At 52.4% G+C, this 26,590-nt stretch overlaps 1 protein-coding gene and 1 pseudogene across 9 annotated transcripts in view; one reads left to right on the top strand and one right to left on the bottom strand.

Moving 5' to 3' along the window:
* Positions 1 to 269: 269 nt before the first annotated feature.
* On the top strand, positions 270 to 1,352 carry LOC101015349 (annotated as a pseudogene).
* Positions 1,353 to 11,444: 10,092 nt separating this feature from the next.
* The window catches only part of IL12RB1 (interleukin 12 receptor subunit beta 1), a 39,481-nt gene continuing 24,335 nt past the window's right edge, over positions 11,445 to 26,590 (bottom strand). For 2 of the 9 annotated variants that reach the window (XM_031659751.1, XM_031659755.1), the window contains 10 exons: positions 26,292 to 26,374; positions 24,893 to 25,130; positions 23,031 to 23,198; positions 21,867 to 22,004; positions 19,267 to 19,422; positions 16,652 to 16,786; positions 14,993 to 15,089; positions 13,892 to 13,967; positions 12,341 to 12,519; positions 11,445 to 12,048 (listed from right to left, as the gene is read on the bottom strand). In XM_031659751.1, the coding sequence (XP_031515611.1) occupies positions 12,036 to 12,048; positions 12,341 to 12,519; positions 13,892 to 13,967; positions 14,993 to 15,089; positions 16,652 to 16,786; positions 19,267 to 19,422; positions 21,867 to 22,004; positions 23,031 to 23,198; positions 24,893 to 25,130; positions 26,292 to 26,374 (1,283 nt within the window). In that variant the 3' untranslated portion in view covers positions 11,445 to 12,035. The other 7 variants (XM_031659754.1, XM_031659749.1, XM_031659750.1 and 4 more) reach the window with 6 other exon arrangements.

The following is a 26,590-nucleotide window of genomic DNA, read 5'->3' as shown; positions in this document are numbered from 1 at the left end:
TTGCCACTGCACTCCAGCCTGGACAACAGAGCAAGACTTCATCACAAACAAATGAACGAACAAAACTTATTTATTTATTTTCTAGAAACAGGGTCTCACTATATCACCCAGACTGGAGTGCACTGGCATGATCATAGCTCATGGCAGTCTCAAGCTCCTGGACTCAAGCGATCCTCCTACCTCAGCCTCCCTGAGTAGCTGGGACTACAGGCACCTGCCACCATGCCCAGCCACATTTTTTTCAATTTTTTGTAGAGAAAGGATCTCACTATGTTGCGCAGGCTAGTCTTGAACTCCTGGGCTCAAGCAATCCTACAGCCTCGGCCTTCAAAAGTTCTGGGATTACAGCCTTGAGCCACCAACCTTGGCCAGATTTCGATTTGTATGGCCTTACGTTTCTGAGTTTGTAAGATTATATATGATTCATTTGCTCATTCATGTTCATTCATTCCTGGCCACCTCCAGGTGCCTGCCTTATTTGGGGCGATGCTCGAGGCACCAGCTTGGGAAGGTCCAGGCTGGATAGAGATATTCTGGTTCCCATAGGGTCAAGGCTAGGCTGGAGGGAGGTACCCAGGGCTGGGGGTCCCCAGCGATCCAGGAGGTGGGGGGCTTCCTGAAGAAGGGAACCTCATGCCAAGGGCCTGGGTCCCTTCCTCTTCACGCCCCCCACCCCCATGACGAAAGCCAGAGAGGATGAGGGCAATGTGGGGCTTCCAGACCCCAAATCTGAGCCTGGTGCCTGGCATGGAGCCCCAGAGCGTGCCACCGTGTCTCTAGTGATCCCTGAAAAGTTCCAGCATATTTTGCAAGTACTCAACACCAACATCAATGGATGGCAGAAAATAGGCTTTGCTATCACCGCCATTAAGGGTGTGGATGGAAGATACGCTCATGTGGTGTTGACCAAAGCAGACATTGACCTCACCAAGAGGGCGGGAGACTCACGGAGGATGATGTGGAATGGGTGATCACCACTATGCAGAATCCACAGCAGTACAAGATCCCAGACTGGCTCTTGAACAGACAGAAGGATGTAAAGGATGGAAAATATAGCCAGGTCCTAGCCAATGGTCTGGACAACAAGCTCCGTGAAGACCTGGAGCGACTGAAGAAAATTCGGGCCCATAGAGGGCTGCACCACTTTTGGGGCCTTCGTGTCTGAGGCCAGCACGCCAAGACCACTGGCTGCCGTGGCCGTACCTGTACCATGGGTGTGTCTAAGAAGAAATAAGTTGTAGGCCTTGTCAGTTAGTAGTTTATGGCCGGGCGCGGTGGCTCATGCCTGTAATCCCAGCACTTTGGGAGGCCGAGGCGGGCGGATCATGAGGTCAGGAGATCGAGACCATCCTGCTAACACGGTGAAACCCTGTCTCTACTAAAAATACAAATAATTAGCCAGGCGTGGTGGCACACGCCTGTAGACCCAGCTACTCTGGAGGCTGAGGCAGGAGAATCTCTTGAACTCGGAAGGCAGACGTTGCTGAGATCTGGCCACTGCGCTCCAGCCTGGGCGACAGAGCAAGACTCCGTCTCAAAAAAACGAGTAGTTTATATACCAAAAAAAGAAAAGAAAAGGAAAAAAACCTGAGCCCAAAGCCTCGCCCTAAACGTCACCTCCGGTCCCCATTCCTGCCTTGCATCAGGCAGCAGCCAACACCACGGGGACGTGGCCTGGGCTTCCCGCCAGACTGCCTGCTGCAAAACCAGCTCTGGTGTGTGGGGGTGTCACCGTCCAGTATGTCGGGGTGGAACCTTCTGGGCTGACCATTTATGGGACAGGCCCCTAGAACGGGAGGCCCAGGATAGCCAGAGAGCCACAGAGCCCAGCAGCTGGACCAGGGTGACCGTGAAGCCACTGGGGCTGGGACACCTGCACGAGACTGTTCGGGAACAAGGCCCTATTTCCCCACCTAAAAATGGAAGTGGGGCCGGGCACAATGGCTCACGCCTGTAATCCCAGCACTTTGGGAGGCCGAGGCGGGTGGATCTCTTGGGGTCAGGAGTTCGAGACCAGCCTGACCAACATGGTGAAACCCTGTGTCTACAAAAATACAAAAATTAGCCAGGCATGATGGTGGGGGGCCTGTAATCCCAGCTACTCGGGAAGCTGAGGGAGGAGAATCATTTGAACTGGGAAACAGAGGTTGCAGTGAGCAGACATTGCACCACTGCCCTCCAGCCTGGACCACAGAGTGAGACTCTGTCTCCAAAAATCAAAAAAAAGAGACGAAGAAACAGAGAAACAAGGAGAGACAGAGGCAGTGAGAGACAGAGACACAGAAAGATAGACAGGGAGAGACAGAGATAGGTGAAACAGAGACAGAGAGAGATGAGACAGAGACAGAGAAACAGAGACACAGAGAAACAGGGAAAGAGAGAAAGGGAGACAGAGAAACAGGGAAAGAGAGACAGGGAGACAGAGATAGAGAGAAAGAGACAAAAGTCAGACAGAGAGATGAGACAAAGAGATAGAGAGAGAGACAGGGAGAGAGATGAGAAATGAGATAGACAAAGATAGAAAGATGACACAAATATTTTGGGAAGCTGACGGGGAAGGATTGCTGGAGGCCAGGAATTAGAGATCAGCCTGGGCAACATAATGAGACCCTTATCTCTACAAAAAGAAAAAGAAAAAAAAAAGATGGCATAGAAAGAGACAAGGAGAGAGACAGAGAGACAAGAGACAAAGAGAGAGAGAGAGAGGCACAGGGAGAGAGACAAAAAGAGGCAAAACAAGCCAGGCATGGTAGCTCATTCCTATAATCCCAGCACTTTGGGAGGCCGAGGAGGGTGGATCACCTAAGGCCAGGAGTTCAAGATTAGCCTGACCAACGTGGTAAAACACCATCTCTACTAAAAATACAAAAATTAGCATAGTGGAGTGGCGCACGCCTGTAATCTCAGCTACTTGGGAGGCTGAGGCAGGAGAATCACTTTAACCTGGGAGGCGGAGGTTGCAGTGAGCCGAGATCGTACCATGGCACTCCAGCCTGGGCAATAGAGTGAGACTCTGTCTCAAAAAAAGAAAAAAAGAAAATGGCAAGACAGAGAAATAGAGACAGACAGAGAAAGACAGGAAGATGAGACATGAGAGATAAGGAGAGACAGGGAGGGAGGAAGGAAATAGGAAGCTGGGGGTGGGGCCGGGGCACAGTGTCTCATGCTTGTAATCCCAGCACTTTGGGAGGCAGAGATGGGAGGACTGCTGGAGGCCAGGAATTTGAGACCAGCCTGAGCAGCAGAGTGAGTGCTCTTTCTACAAAAAATTCAAAAATTAGCTGGGCTTGGTGGCACACACCTGCAGTCTCAGCTACTTGGGAGGCTGAGGTGGGGGGATTGCTTGAGCCCAGGAGGCTGCAGTGAACTATGATCACACCGCTGCACTCCAGCCTGGGTGACAGACAGAGACAGAATCTCAAAATAAAACAAAATGAAAATTAGCCAGGGACAGAATCTCAAAATAAAACAAAATGAAAATTAGCCAGGAATGGTGGTGGGCACCTGTAATCACAGCAACTTGGGAGGCTGAGGCAGGAGAATCGCTTGAACCCGGGAGGTAGAGGTTGCAGTGAGCCGAGATTGCACCATTGCACTTCAGCCCGGGAAAGGAGAGCAAAACTCCGTCTCAAAATAATAATAAAATAAAATAAAGATCACTGCTGTTCAGTTGGTTAAGGAAAAAAAAAAAAAAAAAAAAAAAAAGGTTAGGGGTACAGGACCAGCCACTGGGAGAAGAGGGCCCTCCTCCCCAACCAGAGGAGCCCCTGGCTGGAGCTCCTGATCCCAGCGCATAAGGTTTAATATTATTAAAGGTGATGATATCTTGGAGGGTTGGGCACCTCCTTCACCTAGCTCCCTCTCACCTCTCATAGGCCCCCCGGGGGGTTAACTACCCCATTGCACCGATGGGGAAACTGAGGCTCGGAGAAGCCCTGGCTGCACAACTAGTTGGAGGCAGAGCCAGGACTCGGCTGGATCCTTGAGACGTTTGTCGACTGTGTGATCCCTGGCCCCTTCAGTCTCCGACCCGGAGGAGGAACCCGCCCCTCTCCCCCTCCCCCACCCCCGGCCCGCCTGGCAGGTGTTTTTTTTTTTCCCCTTTTCCTGGGTATTTTGGTTTCGGCAGGAACCGCATGGGGGAGCAGGCGGTTCCTGCTGGCAGGGTCAGCCCAGGGCGGGGACCGGAGCCAGGAGCAGCTCCAGGCCGGGGAAGGTGGGGAGGACTCGGGGAGGGAGCCCGGCCGTGGCCCCGACCACTGGGACCAGGCACGTCGCGTCCCCATCTCAATCTTCCGGTGCCTCAGTTTCCCCACCTGGAAAGCGGGGCCCTGCGTGATCGCGGCACGGCCCGTGGGGACGCGTAGCGCATGGTGCCGGGCGGGGTGTCTCCGTCTCCGCCAAGGTTCCGTCCGCTCAGTTATTAAACATTGATGGAGGCCTCCGATTCGGGGACGGAGCCACAGGTCACTGCCCCAAACCGGGGCGGGAGGTGGGGAGGGCAGGAGGGGAGGAGCGGGGAGGGACAGGCCAGAGGTGGGGGCTGGGGGCGGGGAGGATGGGAGAGGTGCCCGCAAGAGGGGTTTATCAATATCAGGAGGATTCTTAAGTAGAGCACCCAAAGCACAAGCCAGCAAAGGAAAATAGATCAACCCGACTCCATGCAATGTAAGACTTTTCTTCTGCAAAGGCCACTATTAAGAGAGGCCGGCACGGTGGCTCACACCTGTAATCCCAGCACTTTGGAAGGCTGAAGCAGGCAGATCACTCAAGGTCAGGAGTTCAAGACCAGCCTGGCCAACATGGTGAAACCTCGTTTCTACTAAAAATACAAAAATTCGCCAGGCATGGTGGCTAACACCTGTAATCCCAGCTACCCAGGAGGCTGAGGCAGGAGAATCTCTTGAATCTGGGAGGCGGAGATTGTGGTGAGCCAAGATAGCGCCACTGCACTCCAGCCTTGGCAACAGAGCAAGACATCATCAAAAAAGAAGGAGGAGGAGGAGGAAAAGGAGAAGGAGGAGAAGGAGAACGATAAGAAAAAGGTGGCCAGGCTCAGTGGCTCACACCTGTAATCCCAACACTTTGGGAGGCTGAGGTGGGCGGGTTACTTGAGCTCAGGAGTTCCAGAACAGCCTGGCCAACATAGTGAAACTCCGTCTCTACTAAACATACAAAAATTAGCCAGGCTTGGTGGCAAGAGCTTGTAATCCCAGCTACTTGGGAAGCTGAGGCACGAGGATGATCACTTGAACCCGGGAGGCAGAGGTTGCAGTGATCCGAGATCACGCCACTGCACTGCAGCCTGAGTGACAGAGCGAGATCCTGTCTCAAAAAGAAAAAATAAAAAGGAAAATAGCAAGTGTTGATGAGGATGTGGAGAAATTTGAACCCTCATGCCTTGCTGGAGGGAATGTGAAATGGTACAGCTGACGTGTGGAAAAGTTTGGCAGATCCTCCAGAAGTTAAACACAGAATTACCATGTGACCCTGTGATTCTACTCCTAGATATATATGGAGAAAACTGAAAACGGGTGTTTATGCCAAAATTTGTACACAAACGCTCAGAGCTCCACTATCCACAATAGCCAGAAAATGGAAACCACCCAAATGCCCATCGATGGCTGAGTGGATAAATGAATAGTGACACATCCACACAATGGAATGCTATTCAGCCATCAAAAAGAATGAAACCCTGACACGCACTATAACGAGGATGGGTTTCAAAAACATCTGAGTTTCTTTCACAAAAGAACAGACAAAAAGGCTACATATTATATGATTTCATTGATATAAAATGCCCAGAACAGGCAAATCCATAGAGACAGGAAGTAGATTAGTGGCTGCCAGGGGCTAGGGGAGGGGAATGGGGAGTGGCTACTATGGAACGAGGTTTTCTTTTTGGGGAGATGAAAATGTTCTAGAACCTGTGATTGTACAAAAACCACTGAATTGTACTTTTTTTTTTTTTTTTTTTTTTGAGACAGGGTCTCACTCTGTCACCCAGGCTGGAGTGCAGTGGTACAATTATGGTTCACCGCAGCCTCAACCTCTTGGGCTCAAGTGATCCTCCCGCCTTGGCTTCTCAAAATGCTGGGATTGCAAGCGTGTCAACTGTACACTTTAAGAGGGTGAATTGTATGGTGTGTGAATGTATCTTAAAAAAGGAGGAATGGCTGGGCGCGGTGACTCACGACTGCAATCCCAGCACTTTGGGAGGCCGAGGTGGGCAGATTGCCTGAGGTCAGGAGTTTGAGACCAGCCTGGCCAACATGGTGAAACTCTGTTCCTAGCAAAAATACAAAAATTAGCCATACATGCATGGTGGTGGGTGCCTGTAGTCCCAGCTACTCAGGAGGCTGAGGCAGAAGAATTGCTTGAACCCAGGAGGCGGGGTTGCAGTGAGCCGAGATGGCGCCACTGCACTCCAGCCTTCTGGGCGACAGCGTGAGATTCCATCTAAAAAAAAAAAAAAAAAAGAAGGGAGTAAGTCTGGGCTCAGTGGCTTGTGCCTGTAATCTCAGCACTTTGGGAGGCTGAGACAGGAGGATCGCTTGAGCCCAGGAGCTCAAGACCAGTCTGGACAACATAGCAAGACTGTCTCTACTTTAAATTTTTTTTTTTTTTTTTTTTTTTGAGACAGAGTCTCACTCTGTCGCCCAGGCTGGAGTGCAGTGGCGCGATCTCGGCTCACTGCAAGCTCCGCCTCCCGGGTTCATGCCATTCTCCTGCCTCAGCCTCCCGAGTAGCTGGGACTACAGGCGCCCACAACCGCGCCCGGCTAATTTTTTGTATTTTTAGTAGAGACGGGGATTCACCGTGGTCTCGATCTCCTGACCTTGTGATCCGCCCGCCTCGGCCTCCCAAAGTGCTGGGATTACAGGCGTGAGCCACCGCGCCCGGCCAAAAATTTTTTTTTTTTTTTAAAGAAAGAAATGAGTTAAAAAGAGAGAGAGAAATGGGCAGAGGGCAGATTTGGAAGAAGGGGCTTCTTGGCCGGGCGCGGTGGCTCAAGCCTGTAATCCCAGCACTTTGGGAGGCCGAGACGGGTGGATCACGAGGTCAGGAGATCGAGACTATCCTGGCTAACACGGTGAAACCCCATCTCTACTAAAAAAATACAAAAAAAAAAAAAAAAAAAATTAGCCGGGCGAGGTGGCGGGCGCCTGTAGTCCCAGCTACTCGGGAGGCTGAGGCAGGAGAATGGCGTGAACCTGGGAGGCGGAGCTTGCAGTGAGCCGAGATCGCGCCACTGCACTCCAGCCCGGGCGACAGAGCGGGACTCCGTCTCAAAAAAAAAAAAAAAAGAAGGGGCTTCCTGGGCAGAAGGCTTGGCATCTGGGCACAGATAATAAAGTATCAGGGGCCAGGCCAGGAGCTACCCTGAGTCCAGGGGTCATCTCCTGCAGCCCATGGTCCCCAGAAACCTCTGACACCTCAGTCCCATCCTGGCTCAAGGGCAGAGGCAGAGACAACATCTGTTTCTGACCACACCCAGAGGCTACTGGAGAGATCGAGAAGGAAGGTACCTGGGGAGGTAAACTGAGGCAGCCTATCTCCCTGATGGAGACAGGCTTCCCACCTATAGGTGGGAGCCGTGGAGAAGGGAAAAGATGGATCAGGAAAGACAGAGACAGAGGAGGGAAGGTGGGAAGAGGGGCAGAGGCTCTGGAGAGGCTGCCTGACCACATCCATTGTATGGACCGGAAAACTGAGGCTCACAAGATGAATCACTTACTTCCAGCTGAACCGCAGCCAGAATAAACTCTGAACATCTCACCAGTCAGGCCCTGACTCTCCAGCTCCAGGACCCCACAACCTAAGAAGAAAACCCTAGCCCACGGGTGCAGTGGCTCATGCCTGTAATCCCAGCACGTTGAGAGGCCAAGACAGGAGGATCACTTGAGCCTAGGAGTAAGAGACCAGCCTGGGAAATATGGTGAAACTCTATCTCTACAAATAATCAGATAAACTAAGCTGAGTGTGGTGGCACATGCCTGTGGTTCTAGCTACACAGGAGGCTAAGGAAGGAGAAACAGCTGATCCTAAGAGGTCGAGGCAGCAGTGCGCTGTGGTCACGCCACTGCACTCCAGCCTGGGTGAGAGAACCAGACCCCATCTCAAAAGAAAAAAAACAACTCTGGCCCAAACGCTCCCAGCCTCACGTGGGCTACAACCTCTTCCCCCATCCCCCATCCATTCCCCACTAGCCACCTCAGGGCCTTTGCATTCCCTCTTCTGGCCCCTCTTTACCACCTTAGTCCAGCATTGCCTCCTCCAGGAAGCCTTCCCTCACTCCCTACTCCTCACATCCCCACTCGTCACTCTTACGGTTTCTCATAACTCTCTGTGTGATCATTAGATTAGTGTCTGCCTTCCCAGCCAGCTAAGAGTCCCTCATGATCAAGAAGATCCTGACTTGTGCAAGGTGGGGCCTGTTATACAGTAGGCACTCGATGCTGACTTTTTTTTTTTTTGAGACAGGGTCTCACTTTGTCACCCAGGCTGGAGTCCAGTGGCATCATCTCAGCTCACTGCAACCTTGACCTCCCCAGGCTCAGGTGATTCTCCCACCTCAGCCCTCAGCCTCCCAAGTAGCTGAGACTACAGGCGTGTGCCACCAAACCTGGCTAATTTTTGTATTTTCAGTAGAGACGGGGTTTCACCAGGTTGGCCAGGCTGGCCTCGAACTCCTGAGCTTAAGCGATCAGCCCGCCTTGGCCTCCCAAAGTGCTGGGATTACAGGTGTGAGCCACCGCGCCCGACCCTGATTTCTTAAATGAATGAATGAAACTGAGCTGTGAAATGGAGGCTAATATCGTCCTGACCCCGGAGCTGCTGGGAGAAGCTGAGGCATGGCTGCTCTGAGGAGCCCTGGAGTAATAGTTGTATAGCAGCCCTTGCTCAATATTTACCAGGCCAGGGCCCTGCTAAGCAAACTTGCTGAACCCATTGAGAAAAGGACCCCAACCCCTTCCTATTTTATAGATGGGCAAGGAGAGGCCCAGAAAGAACCTCCTGTTGGTCATTTTCTAGGGGCAGAAGAAGGACTCAAAGTGGCTTCATCAAAACAGGGAACTGAGGCCGGGTGCAGTGGCTCATGCCTGTAATCCCAGCACTTTGGGAGGCCAAGGCAGGTGGATCATTTGAACTCAGCAGTTCGAGACCAGCCTGGGCAACATGGCAAAACCCCGTCTCCACAAAAAATACAAAAAAATTAGCTGGGCGTGGTGGCTTGAGCCTGAGGTTGAGGCTGGAGGATCACTCGATCCCAGGAGGTGGAGGTTGCAGTGAGCCAAGATGGCGCTACTGCATTCCAGCCTGGGCAACAGAGTGAGACCCTGTCTCAAAAAATAAATAATAAATAAAAAATAAAAATAAAATATCTATCTATTTATTTATTTATTTTTGAGACCGAGTCTCACTCTGTCGCCCAGGCTGGAGTGCTGTGGCACAATCTCGGCTCACTGCAACCACCACCTTCCAGATTCAAGCGATTCTCCCGCTTCAGCCTCCCAAGTAGCTGGGGTTATAGGCGCTTGCCACCATACCCGGCTAATTTTTGTATTTTTAGTAGAGACAGGGTTTCGCCATGTTGGCCAGGCTGGTCTCAAACTCCTGACCTCAGGTGATCCACCTGCCTCAGCCTCCCAAAGTGCTGGGATTACAGGCATGAGCCGCTGCGCCCAGTCTAAAATATTTATTTATTTATTTATATTTATATATTTTCTTGATACAGAGTCTCGCTCTGTCACCTAGGCTGGAGTGCAGTGGCACCATCTCGGCTCACTGCAAGCTCCGCCTCCCGGGTTCACACCATTCTCCTGCCTCAGCCTCCCGAGTAGCTGGTACTACAGGCGCCCACCACCACGCCCGGCTAATATTTGCATTTTTAGTAGAGACGGGGTTTCACCATGTTAGCCAGGATGGTCTCAATCTGCTGACCTCGTGATCTGCCTGCCTCGGCCTCCCAAAGTGCTGGGATTACAGGCATGAGCCACTGTGCCCGGTAAATATTTTTTAAAAAAGAGGAACCAGATGGAAAATACTGGGTTTCAGGTAAGGCTGGATCCAGGAACCAATGCTTCATCTCAGTGCTGCTGTCTTCCCTGCAGACTCCTCTCTCAGGCAGGCGTCCCCACGGTGGGAAGGAAAGAGGCTCCAAGCTCCAGGCTTCCCTCTGTCCAGCTCAGCCTCCCACTAGCGGAAGCAGGGTGAGCATTTTCCCCATGCACTCTGGCAAAAGTCCCAGCTGCTACACAATAAACATTGCCTGTCTCCTACTTCTCGCATCCAAGAGACTGTGCAGAGGGGTGGGTTTGCGGCCAACTCCAGGGGCCTCCAGGGCTCACACCTGCAATCCCAGCACTTTGCGAGGCCAAGGCGGGTGGATCTTGAGGTCTGCAGTTCGAGATGAGCCTGGCCAACATGGTGAAACTCCATTTCTACTAAAAACACAAAAAATTTTTAGCTGGTCATGGTGGTGGGCACCTGTAATCCCAGCTACTTGGGAGGCTGAGGCAGGAGAATCACTTGAACCCGGGAGGCGGAGGTTGCAGTGAACCAAGATTGTGCCATTGCACTCCAGCTTGGGCAACAAGAGCGAAACTCCGTCTCAAAAAGAAAAAAAAAAAAAAAAGGAAGATAAACGCTCAAGGGAGAGCAAGCCTGGTGGAGGGAACGGCTTGAGCAGAAGCTGGGATGTGGCAGATCCGGAGCGGGGCGGGGGGCATCTGCAAAGCTCTGAGCAACCACTTTGTGGCTAGGACACGGGAGCCCAGGCCTCTGTTTCCCCATCTGGATGCATCCATGGGGAAACGGAAGTCCCCCCACCAAAGGGTCGGGGCCTGGGACTCTTGCCTCCTGGCCCTACTGGCTGCAAGAGGTCTCTCCCCGAGAGGTCTCATCCTTTTTTTTGCCACAAAATTCAGTAGTTCTGGGCTTTAATCCCCCTCCTCTGAAACCGGAAAAGTCTGTTTAGCAAACACCGTAGGAGGAGGCAGGGCGGGTCCGGCCGGGGAAACGCGCGCCGCTGTTGCCACCTGGTGGCCATGGGGGGAATCTGAGACTACCTGCTAATCGCCGGGACTGGGGTGGGATTTCAGGAGCCCCCCAACACCTCGGCTCAGACCGCAGTGGAGATCGGGGGAGGCGGCTGCAGAGCGTGGGCAGAAAGAGGGAGGATTCAGGGTGTGTAAGGGGGGCAAGGGTCCTGCTGTGAGTTGCTGGGCGTGAAGAGGAAGGAGCGTAGGGGCAAACCACGGTTCCTGTTACGGGAGCGCCCGGCTGCTCCACTCCCCCTAGGCCGTCCCTTCCCCTGCTCAGTCCCAGCTTAGCAGGGTTCCCAGCTCTCATCCGGCTCTGTCTCCCCCAGATTAGGTGCTCCTGGAGGAGACTCAGAGGAAGAGATTAATAAATATATGTGGAATGAATGAATGAATGAATGAACTCAAAGGCTCGTGTTTTGAGATTTTGAGGACATTCAAGCTTCAAACGGGAAAAAATACCCAATAGGAGGCTCATTTACGATGATTTTGAACAGCTGTGTAAGGTCATTGTCATCACCCCCATTTTATAGGGGGATGGGGATGGGATGGGAGGACCATCATTTTTTCCACAATGTTTACAGTCCCCTTCCCCCATATGCCTGGATCCTCCGAGCTACAAGACCCCACAATGCTGCAGGGAGCCCTTGAGTCCAGACTCCCCATCCAGTGCTCCTGGGGGCGGATGCCCAGCCCAGGGTCCGGGGATCCATCTGAGCCCCCTTTGCCCCCATTCCCAGTCTATTCTACTCCAGAACAGGTCAATGGCAGGGTCTGCTCCTGCTCCACGGATGCCAGGCCCAGCAGGGTGCAGCAGCTTCCATTTCATGGCAGCATCTAGGGTTCCCCCACAGGATGCGTGGCAACAGGTGCCGGGCAGACAGGAGGCAGGTGCACTAGAGCCTGGAGGAGCTCTGGGTTATTTGGGTCCAAATTTGACTCCTGTGTGTGCTGCGTAGCCTCAGGCGAGTCACTCACCCTCTCTGAGCCTCAGTGATCACATCTGTAAAATACAACAGTTATGGTTCCTTTCAGGGGGTGGTTGTGGGAATTTGGTAGGGAATCATGTGAGTGGATGGAATGGGCTGGGTATGCCATAAGTGCTTAATAACCAGCCGTTGTGATTGAGATAGTCGCTCTTCCTGTCTGTAAGACAAAGTGGATGTTCCCGTTTCTCCTTCAAGCCTCCAGGCCCTGATCTCCCAGGAGCGATGGACATCTAGCCCCTCACCCCCCGGGCAGGGTTGCACCCCTGACCGTCTGGCCCACTGGGCCTCAGGACCTTGGCCTTGCACCTGTCTCCATCCTCCAAGGACAACTGTGTATCCAGGGCCAGCTCAGGGGCACCCTCAGGTAGCTCTGCCTTCTCAAGAAGCTCAGTCCTCTCGCCTTTGTCCCAGGACATCTCCACCACCAGGGCCTCCTGCAGGGATGCCTCTTCCTGGAAGTCCACTGGGTTGATCCACTGCCAAGTCTGCAGAGGGAGGGTAGGGCAGAGTTCTACTTCCTATCCACAGCAGGATGGAACGGACCGGGTCTCTGCTGGCTAAATTCTCTAAAATCCTGAGACCTGGATGGGCGCACTGGCTCACACCTGTCATCCTCGCACTTTGGGGGGTTGAGGCGGGTGGATCACTTGAGGTCAGCAGTTTGAGACCAGCCTGGCAAACATGGCCAAACCCCATCGCTACTAAAAATACAAAAATTAGCTGAGCTTGGTTGTGCATGCCTGTAATCCCAGCTATTTGGGAGGCTGAGGCAGGAGAATCATTTGAACCCAGGAGGCAGAGGTTGCAGTGAGCCGAGATGGCGCCACTGCACTCCAGGCTGGGTGACATTGCAAGACTCCATAAAAAAAGAAATATATGGCCGGGCGCGGTGGCTCAAGCCTGTAATCCCAGCACTTTGGGAGGCCGAGACGGGCGGATCACGAGGTCAGGAGATCGAGACCATCCTGGCTAACACGGTGAAACCTCGTCTCTACTAAAAATACAAAAAAATCATTAGCCGGGCGAGGTGGCGGCGCCTGTAGTCCCAGCTACTCGGGAGGCTGAGAGGCAGGAGAATGGCGTGAACCCGGAAGGCGGAGCTTGCAGTGAGCCGATCGCGCCACTGCACTCCAGCCTGGGCGACAGAGCAAGACTCCGTCTCAAAAAGAAATAAATAAAAAAAATAAAAATAAAATAAAAAAATATATATATATCCTGAGACCAATTTGAGGATGAACTCTGCCTCACTGACCCCCATTCAGCCCCTCTTAGGAAGAGCACTTCCCTCTCTCTTTGGGAAATTTCCCTCCCCTCTTTTCACAGATGGTGTGGCTGACAGTGCAGTGGCCCCACCTCAGCTCTAGCACTGGTCATGTGACCCTGGCCAGCCCACCCATCAGACCCTTCCCTAACCCTCTGGTTCCAGCCATAGGCTCAGGGAAGAGCCTGTGAACCAAGCTGGACCAATCAGTGATGGCCCTGAGACTGTTGCCCTAGGTAATGGGGAGAATGGACACTCTGCTTCCAATCAGAGAAGGCTCAGCATGCCTGGGGGAGAACCCTGAATGGGCAGCTCCGAGATAGACCCCAGTCGCTGGATTCAGCCATATCTAGAAGCCCACTCCCTTAGGATTTTTCCATCAGGTGCCCTTTATAATAAAGCCACTTTGAGTTCTGTTTCTAGTGCCAGGAAATGTACCTCTGCTTGCCTGTCTTTAAAATGGGAAGGGGTTTGGAGCACTGGTTTTGGAGTCCTTACCTTGATGGATTGGAGGAGAATAAAATGAGCTAATGCGTGACCCTTGTCCAGCGTGTGCACCCAATAAAAAGACTTAGGATTAGAAAAGGAGTCCTTACCTCCTTCCCTGCAGGGAACTGAATGGCGGAGCTGGCACAGGGTGTGGGCAGTGGTGGGCACAGGTGCCGTGTGGCCCTGAAGAGGAAAGGGGGACGGTGAGAGGAACTGAGCACCTTTTTTTTTTTTTTTTTTTTTTGGAGATAGAGTCTCGCTCTATTGCCCAGGCTGGAGTGCAGTGGCGTGATCTCAGCTCACTGCAACCTCTGCCTCCTGGGTTCAACTGATTCTCCTGCCTCAGCCTCCCGAGTAGCTGAGATTACAAATGCGTGCCACCACACCCGGCTAATTTTTGTAGTTTTAGTAGAGACAGGTTTCGCCATGTTGGCCAGACTGATGTCCAATTTGTGGCTTAAATCGATCTGCCTGCCTCAGCCCCCCAAAGTGCTGGGATTACAGGCATGAGCCGCTGCGCCCGGCTTGAAAGCAGCTTTCAATCAGACATGCCCACCAGTGTCACCGCCCCTTTCCATGGGAATGACCCAAGGACCCAAAACTTACTACCCTTCCCTAGAAATTTCTGCATGGGATCACTTGAGGTCAGGAGTTCAAGACCAGCCTGGCCAACATGGTGAAACCCTGTATCTACTAAAAATGCAAAAGAAATAGCTGGGTGTGACAGCACGCACCTGTAGTCCCAGCTACTTGGAAGGCTGAGGCATGAGAATGGCTTGAACCTGGGAAGAGGAGGTTGCAGTGAGCCAAGATCGTGCCACTACACTCTAGCCTGGGTGACAGAGTAAGACTCCACCTCAAAACAACAACAACAACAACAACAACAAAAGAAAATAAAAGAAAAAAGAAAAAGAAATTTTGCATAAACTGCGCTCTTAATCTGTATGCAATTAAAAGTAAGTATAAATCTGACTGCAAAACCGCTCTCAGTGGCTACTCTCCGCCTACAGGGAAGCCGTGCTCTGCAGAGGCAGTCACGGAGCTATAACTGCTTCTTCAGTAAAGCTGTTTTCTTCTACCTCTGGCTTGCCCTTGAATTCTCTCCTAGGCGGAGCCAGGAACCCAATCAGTGGGCTAAGCTCCACTTTGGGGCTCCCCTGCCTGGCATCATTACCATTGCTATGGTAACGGTAAGAGGTGTCAATTACCTGTTCAGGCCAAGGTAGCCAAGGACACCCACGAGAAGGATGCTCAGGAAGCTCCCCAGGGAGGCGAAGAAGATGAACCAATCAGAAACCTGCACTTCTGGGGTGGGAGAGCGTGGGTTGGCAGAAGGCTACCTCCTGCCTCTTCCTCAGGGAAGGAGCTGGGAGGGCCCGGTTTCTCCATGAACTTGCTGCTGACCCTGGTGCACATGCCACAGGCTTCTCACTGGGAGACCACAGAACCCACCTGCCCAGTAGCTGTCAAGGAATAAAGGCCTGGCATGCAGGAAGTGTTCAAGCCTCTGTAATTCCAGGCCGGGCACAGTGACTCATGCCTGTTACCCCAGCACTTTGGGAGGCCAAGGCGGGCAGATCACCTAAGGTCAGGAGTTCGAGATCAGCCTGACTAATATGGTGAAACCCATCTCTACTAAAAATACAAAAAATTAGCCGGGTGTGGCGGCGGGCGCCTGTAATCCCAGCTACTCGGGAGGCTGAAACAGAGGAATCGCTTGAACCCGGGAGGCAGAGGTTTCAGTGAGCAGAGATCGCATCATTGCACTCCAGCCTGGGCAACAAGAGTGAAAATCTGTCTCAAAACAAAAAAAGACTCCGTAATTCCAAGAGCCTACACATAGGGCACATGTGGCTGCCCCTGGACCCAGGCCTGCCTGCCCCACACCAACTCTGACTCTTGTTCTCTGGGTTCCAGTTGGTACTCTTGGAACTGAAAGGACACCGTGGCATGTACAGGGATCATTTGATCTCTGAATCTCTTATAACCATACACCCCAGACAACAGAGCCTGTGTTGTTCTCTTCCTTCTCCTCCTTCTCCTCCTCCCTCTTCTTCTCTTCCTCTTCCTCTTCGTCTTCTTTCTCCTTCTTCTTCTTCTTCTTTTTTTTTTTTTTTTGAGACAGGATCTTGCTCTGTTGCCCAGGCCAGAGTGCAGTGGTGCGGTCACGGCTCACTGCAACCTTGAACTCCTGGGCTCAAGCCATCCTCCCACCTCAGCCTCCTGAGTAGCTGAGACTACAGGTGTGTGCCACCACACCCCACTATTTTTAAAATATTTTTTTGTAGAGATGAGGTCTCACCATGTTGCCCAGGCTGGTCTTGAACTCCTGGGCTCAAGCAATCCTCCAGCCTCAGCCTCCCAAAGTGCTGGGATTACAGGCGTGAGCCACCGCACCAGGCTTCGCCTGCATCCTCCTTATTTTTGCATTGATTTATTTCTCGCTCAATGAACAGATTCCTGCACCTCCCTCCTCCCCAAGAGCCCCCAGATACTTTGACACATCTACCCCCAACCCACGGTGTCAGACCAGGGAGGAGGGACAGTTGTAGACAAGGGCATGGCCAGAAGGAGGCAGAGAAGGCTTGCTGGAGGAGGGAACTTTTGAGCTGAGTTTTGAAGGATGAATAGGAGTTAGACCGTGGGGAAAACAAACATTCCAGGCAGGAGGGAGGGACGGGCCTGCATGGGCAAGGCTCCTGGAGTGTGAGAGGAAGCTGCAAGAGAAGGCAATGGGAGCAGGTTGAGCTGCTGCTTTCTCCTGAGGGCAGTAGGGAGCCATGGAGGGAATGAGGGTGAGGGCAGGGCTGCTAAGATCATTATGGGAAGCGCAGTGCGAATAACTGGGTCCCACCCCCTCCACTCACTGATGCTGAAGCGCTGGGGCTGGCTCCAGGCACCCCTCAGCCACGCCGTGTCTGCTCGCACCTGCACTGTGTAGGCTACACCAGCCCGCAGGTCACTGAGGGTTACTTGGGTCTCTGTGGGCTGCACGGGATGCTCTGCAGTGGGAGAGGCAACCCTGAGTCCTGGGACCCCTGGAGGCGGGGCTTGGACACAGGACCAAATTGAGGACTAGCTAAAACAGGTGCTGGGCTTTCCATAAGACACGCCCACCAGTGTGCCATGTCAGTTTACCATTACCATGGCAACACCCAGAAATGACCACCCCTGTCCATGGCAATGATCCCACAACGCGGAAGTGACCACCCTCATCCTAGATACTTCTGCATAAACTGACCTTTCATTTGCATATAATTAAAAGCGGGTATAAATGTGAGAGGTAACTACCCTGCCTGTGGGGTGTTCCTGCTCTGCAAGGAGCACGACTGCTGCTGCTGCCGTACATGGCCACTTCAGTAAAAGTTTCTTTTTTTTTTTTTTGAGACGGAGTCTCGCTCTGTGGCCCAGGCTGGAGTGCAGTGGCGGGATCTCAGCTCACTGCAAGCTCCGCCTCCCGAGTTCACGCCATTCTCCGGCCTCAGCCTCCCGAGTAGCTGGGACTACAGGCGCCCGCCACCTCGCCCGGCTAGTTTTTTGTATTTCTTAATAGAGACGGGGTTTCACCGTGTTAGCCAGGATGGTCTCGATCTCCTGACCTCGTGATCCGCCCGTCTCGGCCTCCCAAAGTGCTGGGATTACAGGCTTGAGCCACCGCGCCCGGCCAAGTAAAGGTTTCTAACACCACCGACGTGCACTTGAACTCTTTCCTGGGGAAAGTCAAGAACCCTCCCAGCTAAACCCCATTTTGTGGGCTTTCCTGTCCCTCATCAGATCCCCGCTCCAGGCCTCGGTGTCCTCATCTGTGGCATGGAGACAAGTCATCCCTGCCTGATGAGAGTCCAACTGCTGCTACATGTGAGGGGCAGCCTCTCATGGATGAACCCAACACACCATAAGCACTTGGCTGGTGCCCACCCAGCCTTCTCCAGGGTCTGCAAGGGGTGATCAAGACCCTCAAGTTCAGCTGGGTGCAGTGGCTCATGACTAATCCCAGCACTTTGGGAGGCCAAGGTGGGAGGATAGTTTGAGGTCAGAAGTTTGAAACCAGCCTGGGCGAGGCCGGACATGGTGGCTCACACCTGTAATCCCAGCACTTTGGGAACCACAAGGCGGGTGGTTCACCTGAGGTCAAGAGCTCGAGATCAGCCTGGTCAACACGGTGAAACCCCGTCTCTGCTAAAAATACAAAAATTAGCCAGGCATGGTGGCAGGTGCCTGTAATCCCAGCTACTTGGGAGGCTGAGGCGGGAGAATTGCCTGAACCCGGGAGGCGGAGGTTGTAGTGAGCTGAGATTGTGCCACTGCACTCCAGCCTGGGTGACAGAGCCAGACTCCCTCTCGAAAAGAAAAAAAAAGAAAAAAAACCCAGCCTGGGCAATATAGCAAGACCTTGTTTCTACAAAAAATAAAATATTAACTGTGCACGGTGGTGTGTACCTCTGTTTCCAGCTACTAGGGAGGCTGAGGTGGGAGGATCGCTTGAGCCCAGGAGGTTGAGGCTGCAGTGAGCTATGATGGCACCACTGCACTCCAGCCTGGGCACAGAGTGAGTCCCTGGCTATAAAATTAAAAAAAAAAAAAGGCCAGGCGCGGTGGCTCACATCTGTAATCCTGGCACTTTGGGAGGCCAAGACGGACGGATATAAAAAAAAATTAAATTAAATTAAAAAAAAAAACCTGAAGTATAATTCTCTTGTTTTTGTTTTTTGTTTGTTTTTGTTTTTGTTTTTTTGAGACAGAGTTCTCACTCTGTCGCCCAGGCCGGAGTGCAGTGGTGCAATCTCGGCTCACTGCAATCTCTGCCTCCCGGGTTCAAGTGATTCTCCTGCCTCAGCCTCCCAAGTAGCTGGGATTACAGGCATGTGCCACCATACCCGGCTAATTTTATATATATATATATATATATATTTTTTTTTTTTTTTTTTTTGAGGCGGAGTCTCGCTCTGTCACCCAGACCGGAGTGCAGTGGCCAGATCTCAGCTCACTGCAAGCTCCATCTCCCAGGTTTACGCCATTCTCCTGCCTCAGCCTCCTGAGTAGCTGGGACTACAGGCGCCCACCACCTCGCCCGGCTAGTTTTTTGTATTTTTTATTAGAGACGGGGTTTCACCGTGTTAGCCAGGATGGTCTCGATCTCCTGACCTCGTGATCCGCCTGTCTCGGCCTCCCAAAGTGCTGGGATTACAGGCTTGAGCCACCGCGCCTGGCCTAATTTTATATTTTTAGGAGAGACGGGGTTTCTCCAAGTTGGTCAGGCTGGTCTCCAACTCCTGACCTCAGCTGATTGACCCCCCTTGGCCTCCCAAAGTGCTGGGATTACAAGCACGAGCTACCGCGCCCAGCCAATTCTCTTGTTTTAAGGGTCTGATAACCAAGGCTCAGAGAGGGACAGCAAGGTGCCCAGGGTCACACAGCAAAGGAGATCTCAGGCTAGGATCCTCCCTTCTTACCCGAGCCACATCTGCACTGCCTCACGTACCTGACACCTGGTTGCTGTCTTCATCTCGGCAGCGGACAACATACTCCTTTAGGACGCCGGGACAGGTGCTCAGCGGGGATGGTGCCCAGTCCACGGACACTGAGTCCAAGCTATGATTCTTCACCGAGACGTGGTGCGGTGTCCCAGCTGCTGAGGCTGCAACCAGTACCATTGTCATAGTAAACGCCAAGAGTGCTGGTCGAGGCCTGGCACAATGACTCGCGCCTGTAATCCCGGTACTTTGGGAGGCCGAGGTGGGTGAGTCATTTGAGGCCAGGAGTTCGAGACCAGCCTGGCCAATATGGCAAACCCCTTCTCTACTAAAAATACTAAAATTAGCCAGGCATGGTGGCGGGCACCTGTAATCCCAGCTACTCAGGAGACTGAGTCAGGAGAATCACTTGAGCCCAGGAGGCAGAGGTTGCAGTGAGCCTAGATGTCGCCCACTGCATTCCAGCCTGGGCGACAGAGCAAGACCCTGTCTTCAAAAAAAAAAAAACAAAAAAAAAAAACAAAGCCGCCATGGCGACTTATGCCTGTAATCCCAGGACTTTGGGAGGCCAAGGAGGGCAGCTCATTTAAGGTTAGGAGTTTGAGACCAGCCTGAGCAACATGGTGAAACCCTGTTTCTACTAAAACTACAAAAATTAGCCGGGCGTGGTGGTGGGCGCCTGTAATCCCAGCTACTTGGGAGGCTGATTCAGGAGAATCGCTTGAACCCAGGAGGCAGAGGTTTCAGTGAGCCAAGATTGTGCCACTGCACTCCAGCCTGGGTCAGAGAGTGAGACTCTGTCTCAAAAAAAAAAAAAAAAAAAAAAAAAAAAAGGAGTGCTGGTTGAGCACTTCCTGAATGCCCAGCCTCCCACTGTCCAGAGACAGGGGTAGCATTGGCCACAGAGTCAGGTGGGCTGGGTTTTAATTCTGGTTCTGCCACTCAGTCACTGTCATTTTCCTTCCCTGGGCCTCAGTTTTCCTATCTATAAAATGGACAATGCTGGCCGGGTGCAGTGGCTCACACCTGTAATCCCAGCACTTTGGGAGGCCAAGGCAGGTGGATCACGAGATTAGGAGTTTGAGACCAGCCTGGCCAACAGGCTGAAACCCCGTCTCTACTAAAGATACAAAAAATTAGCCAGGCATGGTAGCGCACATCTATAATCCCAACTACTCGGGAGGCTGAGGCAGGAGAATCGCTTGAACCCGGGAGGCGGAGGTTGTAGTGAGCCAAGATTGTGCCACCATTGCACTCCAGCCTGGGCAACATGGCAGGACTCTGTCTCAAAAAAAAAAAAAAAGGACGATGCTGTTAAGCCAGACAGAATGGCTCACACCTGTGATCTCAGCACTTTGGAAGGCTGAGGTTGGTGGATCTCTTGAACCCGGGAGTTCAAGACCAGAAGACCAGCCTGGGCAACACAGTGAGAGCCTGTCTCTACAGAAAGAAAAAAATTTGCCATCCATGGTGGCATATGCCTGTAGTCCCAGCTACTCAGGAGGCCGAGGTGGGAAGATCACTTGATCCCAGGAGTTCGAGGCTGCAGTGAGCTATGATTGTGCCACTGCATTCCAGCCTAGGAAATAGAGCAAGACTCTGTCTCCAAAAAAAGAAAAATATGAACAATGCCACTCAGAATGTCTTTGCTGTCCACCGAGCTGACCTCCATATGTCTGGCCTGACGTGCTGCAGGTGCCTCTAAATGCTCATTCTCTTCTCCTGACACTGAGAGTTCCTGCTGAATCCTCCATAGAGATAAACCTGCAGGTGGCTGAGTGCAGTGGCTCACACCTGTAATCCCAGCACTTCAGGAGACCAAAGTGGGAGGATCGCTTTAGTCCAGGAGTTTGAGACCAACTTGGGCAACACAGTGAGACCCTGTCTCTATTTTACTTTATTTATTTATTTTGAGACAGATTCTTGCTCTGTCGCCCAGGCTGGAGTACAGTGGCACGATTTTGGCTCACTGCAACCTCTGCCTCATGGGTTCAAGCAATTCTCCTGCGTCAGCCTCCCGAGAAGCTGGGATTACAGGCACCCACCACCACACCTGGCTAATTTTTGTACTTTTATTTATTTATTTATTTATTTATTTTTAATTTTTATTTATTATTTTTTTTTGAGACGGAGTCTTACTCTGTCACCCAGGCTGGAGTGCAGTGGCCGGATCTCAGCTCACTGCAAGCTCCGCCTCCCGGGCTTACGCCATTCTCCTGCCTCAGCCTCCCGAGTAGCTGGGACTACAGGCGCCCGCCACCTCGCCCGGCTAGTTTTTTGCATTTTTTAGTAGAGACGGGGTTTCACCGTATTAGCCAGGATGGTCTCGATCTTCTGACCTCGTGATCCGCCCGTCTCGGCCTCCCAAAGTGCTGGGATTACAGGCTTGAGCCACTGCGCCCGGCCTAATTTTTGTATTTTTAGTAGAGACAGTGTTTCACCATGTTGGCCAGGCTGGTTTCAAACTCCTGACCTCAGGTGATCCACCCACCTTGGCCCCTCAAAGTGCTGGGATTACATGTGTGAGTCACCACGCCCAGCCTCCATTTTTTTTTTTAATTATTTAAAAAGAAAAAATAATGTAAACCTGCAGGTTTGGGTCACTTACCATTGCCCCCAAAGTGGTAGGTGGACAGGACCGTAGACCACAAGGTGAGCTTCTTTGGGTGCGCAGAGGCAAAGATAGTAATGTGGTAACACTTTTCCTGCCCCATTGCCCCAGACTCTCGACTCCAGCTGTAGGTTGCTGGAAGGATAAGCAAAGACCAGGCCATTCAGTAGATTGTGTTCCCACCTCTGCACCTTTGCATTGGCTGTGCCAGCTGCCAGGAACCCCCAGAAAACTCCTACTCATGCTTCAAAGCCCTTGCACCAATATCCCCTCCTCCAGGATCTCCTCTCTGTGCAATGCCCCCAATCCCATCCCCATCCTCCTCTAACCCAGCCCTTACTCCATGGAACCAGGGCTTCTTTTTTTTTTTTTTTTTTTTTTTTTTGAGGCGGAGTTTTGCTCTGTTACCCAGGCTTGAGTGCAATAGCGCGATCTTGACTCACTGCAATCTCCACCTCCCGGGTTCAAGGTATTCTCCTGCCTCAGCCTCCTGAGCAGCTGGGATTACAGATGTGTACCACCATGCCTGCCTAATTTTTATATTTTTAGTAGAGACAGGGTTTCTCCATGTTGGCCAGGCTGGTCTCGAACTCCTGACCTCAGGTGATCCACCTGTCTCAGCCTCCCAAAGTGCTGGGATTACAGGCGTTAGCCACCTTGCCAGGCCAGTGGGGTCAGGGGTTCCGTGTCCAGTTCTGTCTCCTCAGGCTGTGAATTCCTCAAGGAACAGGCTGAGGTTGAGGCTTTCTGGGGCTCTGGCAAGGCCCAGAGCAGGAAGCAGGAGAGTGAGAGGCTACCTGAGCCTCACAGTCCCCTCTTTCCCTAAAGACTCATTAATTTGCCACCAGCATCTCACGAACTGCCACCTTCCCTGGCGCAGTTGAATATTTAACAAACACCTTAGGATGTGAGATTCATTACCTGCAGGTGTGCGATCTGCCTGGAACTGAGCTCAGGATGCCAGCAGGAGGTTCCAGACCCATATGGGTGAGAGGCTCCGAACCTCACCCTGTCCCTACCTCTGTGTGATCTCGAGTAAGCAGCAACACCTCTCTGGGCCTTAGACACCCGCTATGTGCCTTCCCTGCAGGTTTGAACCCACCAGGAGCTAAAAGGGAGGGCACAGAGGAGGAGCAGAGGCAGGCCATTCCAGGCCATTACCCATTCCAGCCGGATCCGGGTCTTGCGGCGCAGTCAGGTTGCAGGTGGCAAGGCTTCCTTCCTGGCCCACGGGCTGCCATTCAATGCAGTACGTCGTGCTCTGAGCCCGGGCTGGCCAATACATAGTGGTTCCGTTGGTTCCGACGCTGATATTCAGAGCCACTGGTTCTGGAAGGAGAGGGGAGAGACCCATCAGACAGTTGCCATCTCTCTCCCCAGCCCCCTTCTCTGGCTCCTGCAGCCTCTCTCCCACCCTTTCGTCTATACCTCTGACCCTACAGGCCAGGGTGTCTGTGTTTGGCTGTTTCCCTGCACTGGAGGCTGCCTGGGGAGTCACGCAGAAAGAGGGTAGCAGATGGCGTTTGTTTTTTTTGTTTTTTTTCTTTGGAGACGGAGTCTTGCTCTGTCGCCCAGGCTGGAGTGCAGTGGCATGATCTCAGCTCCCTGCAACCTCCTCCTCCCGGGTTCAAACGACTCTCCTGCCTCAGCCTCGTGAGTAGCTGGGACTACAGGCACGTGCCACCATGCCCGGCTAATTTTTTTTTTTTTTTTTTTTTTTTGGTGGAGGCGGGGTTTCACCGTGTTGCCCAGGCTGGTCTCAAACTCCTGACCTCCAGTGATCCACCTGCCTTGGCCTCCCAAAGTGCTGGGATACAGGCGTGATCCGCCGCATCCAGTCAGCAGATGGTGTTTGAATGAGCTGAGTCCTCCTCCACCCTAACTGCTGTCTCCTTGCCAGGATATTCACCATGAGGGCTTCCTGTACTGCCATTACACCCACCTCCAGCCTTGTAGGCGTCTCCGGCTGCGGCAGATACCTGGCCGCCTACCGCTTGCCTCGCCTGGGCGGAGAGTGAGATGCAAGACCAGGCTCCCCGGCCTGACTGGCCCCACTGGTGGTCTCATGCCAAACTCAGAAGCACGAGCACACACCCACTCAGTCCCTGGGCAAATCTCTCCCACTCCCTCCCGCCAGGGTGTCTGCACGAATGTCAGAGACGGATACTGCTTGCAATTCTGGGGATAGCAACAGCCGTTTATTGAGTACCGACTGCATGTGCCAAGCCAATGCTGAGAATTTTACAGGCACCATTTCACTATGATATGGGACCAGGCTGGGTGTGGCAGCTCACACCTGTAATCCTAGCACTTTGGGAGGTGGAGATGGGTGGATCGCTTGAGCCCAGGAGTTCGAGACCAGGCTGGGCAACATAGGGAGACCTGTCTCTACAAAAAATAAAAATTAAAAATTAACCAGGTGTGGTGGTGCACGTCTGTAGTCCCAGCTACTCTGGAGGCTGAGGCGGAAGGATCACTTGAGTCTGGGAGTTCATGGCTGCAGTGAGCCATCATTGCACTCTAGTCTGCCAACAGACTGAGAACCTAGCTCAAAAATAATAATAATAATAGTAGGTCGGTCACGGTGGCTCACATCTGTAATCCCAGCACTTTGAGAGGCTGAGGCAGGTGGATCACCAGCCTGGGCAACATGGTGAAACTCCATCTCTACTTTTTAATACAAAAATTAGGCTGGCATGGTGGCTCACGCCTGTAGTCCCAGTGCTTTGGGAGGCCAAGGCAGGCAGATCACCTGAGGTCAGGAGTTCAAGACCAGCCTGGCCAACGTGGTGAAACCCCATCTCTACTAAAAATGATCCGCCTGCCTTGGCCTCCGAAAGCATGGGGATTACAGGCATGAGCCACTGCACTCGGCTGATTACTGAATTTTTGATATACCCCTAAATTAGGCACTGCTTTAAAATTTTCTGCTTCACTCCTCTCACCCTGGTCTAGCTGAGGCTCAGAGTAGGTGCTCAGCTCTGAGGGGCCCTCATACCGCCCTCCCCACCCAGAGGAGGCACCTGTGTGGGTGTCAGCAGGAATGTACCACGTCTGGTTTGGGCCAGGACCAAATCGGTTCGAGGAGATGACAGCCACATTGTAGGCAGCACCCGAGAGATAGGGCATTTTCTCCAGGGGCAGGGTCCTGGTGGCCTTGGCCTTACACGGGCAGGACAGCATGTGGAGCTGCAGTTGGTAGGTGACCTCCGCTCCAGGCGCCGGCCCTTGACAGCCTTCTGGAAGCTCCAGCTGGGTTGGCTGTCAGGAGTATGAAAGACAGCTTGTGGGGACCTGATCACATTCATCATCCCATAGGGAGACAGCAGGACACAGCCTATGAGGACAGACTTGGCCAAAGGCCACAGTTGATAACACGCATCAAAAATTAAAAAAATAATAAACCTCAATGCTGGCAAAGCTGCTGTGAGACAGCCATTCACCGCCCGCACACATCTAGCTTGGGGGAAGTGAGAAATTGACAAAACCCACTGACATTCAGGAAAAAAAAATGTTTCCATCTTTTAACCCAGTTACCTCAAGCAGAACATTTTTCCTTAGGAATGGAATTTGAGTTAGAGGAACATAGGAAGTAAAGGATTTTTGCTACAGCCTTATAGTAACAGCCCATTAGGGACCTGGCTAAGACGACTATGGTAAAGTCAATGAGTGGAATATTTGCCAGTTTTGTCTCAACAGAAATAGTCCCTCTGTGCCTCAGTTTCCCTCTCTGTAAAATGGGGCTAATCAGACTGCACTTAATGGGTTGTTTTGGGACTTTTTTTTTTTTTTTTTGAGACAGAGTCTCACTCTGTCACCCAGGTTGGAGTGCAGTGGCGCAATCTCAGCTCACTGCAAGCTCCGCCGCCTCCGGGGTTCACGCCATTCTCATGCCTCAGCCTCCCGAGAAGCTGGGACTACAGGCGCCCCCCACCATGCCCGGCTAATTTTTTTTTTTTTTGTATTTTTAGTAGAGACGGGGTTTCACCGTGTTTGCCAGGATGGTCTCGATCTCCTGACCTCATGATCCGCCCGCCTCGGCCTCCCAAAGTGCTGGGATTACAGGCGTGAGCCACCGCCCCCAGCCTGTTTTGGGACTTAAAGCAATAACCTGCTACCCAGGCAAATGCAGTCATCATTGTCTCCTTCCTGGCCTTCTGGCTTCTGTGCAATTCCCACACACTGTTTCTCACACAGGAGCCAGGGAAAGCCTGTGAACATCTGAGTCCAGTCATGTCCCTCCCCTGCTCACACACACTCCATGACTCCCTATGACCTTCGGAGTTAAACCCACAATCTGCCCACTCACTGCCACCTCTACTTCTCTTCCCCCTCCATCTCCCACTTGCTCATCAGCCTCCAGCCTTTTGCCTCCTGCTCCCCATCCCAGGCCACCCCACAGCCCTGTGATAGCCCCGTTACCTGCTCTTTCAGGGTCAGCCGCCTCCTCCCATCCCGGCCCAGCTGCTCCACTGAGAATCTCACCTGAGGCTGTGGGGGATTTTCTGCAATCAGAACCAAACCAACCAGACGAATTGGAAGGAGAGAAAGACTGATGGATGTTTTCTTTGTAAATGATGGATTCTCCACATTCACAAAGTGAGAATCCCTTGCTGCCCCAAATTGCAGGAAAGAGAAAAAACTGGAGGAAGAAAAATTAACACCGTTCGCATCCCCAGGGATAACTGCCACCTGTAATTTCATGTTGTCTAAGGTTTTTT

Source organism: Papio anubis, chromosome 20 (genome assembly GCF_008728515.1).
Source record: "Papio anubis isolate 15944 chromosome 20, Panubis1.0, whole genome shotgun sequence".
Classification (NCBI taxonomy): Eukaryota; Metazoa; Chordata; class Mammalia; order Primates; family Cercopithecidae; genus Papio; species Papio anubis.
The sequence above is the reverse complement of the archived record's forward strand: the minus strand, read 5'-3'. Positions and strand labels throughout refer to the sequence as shown.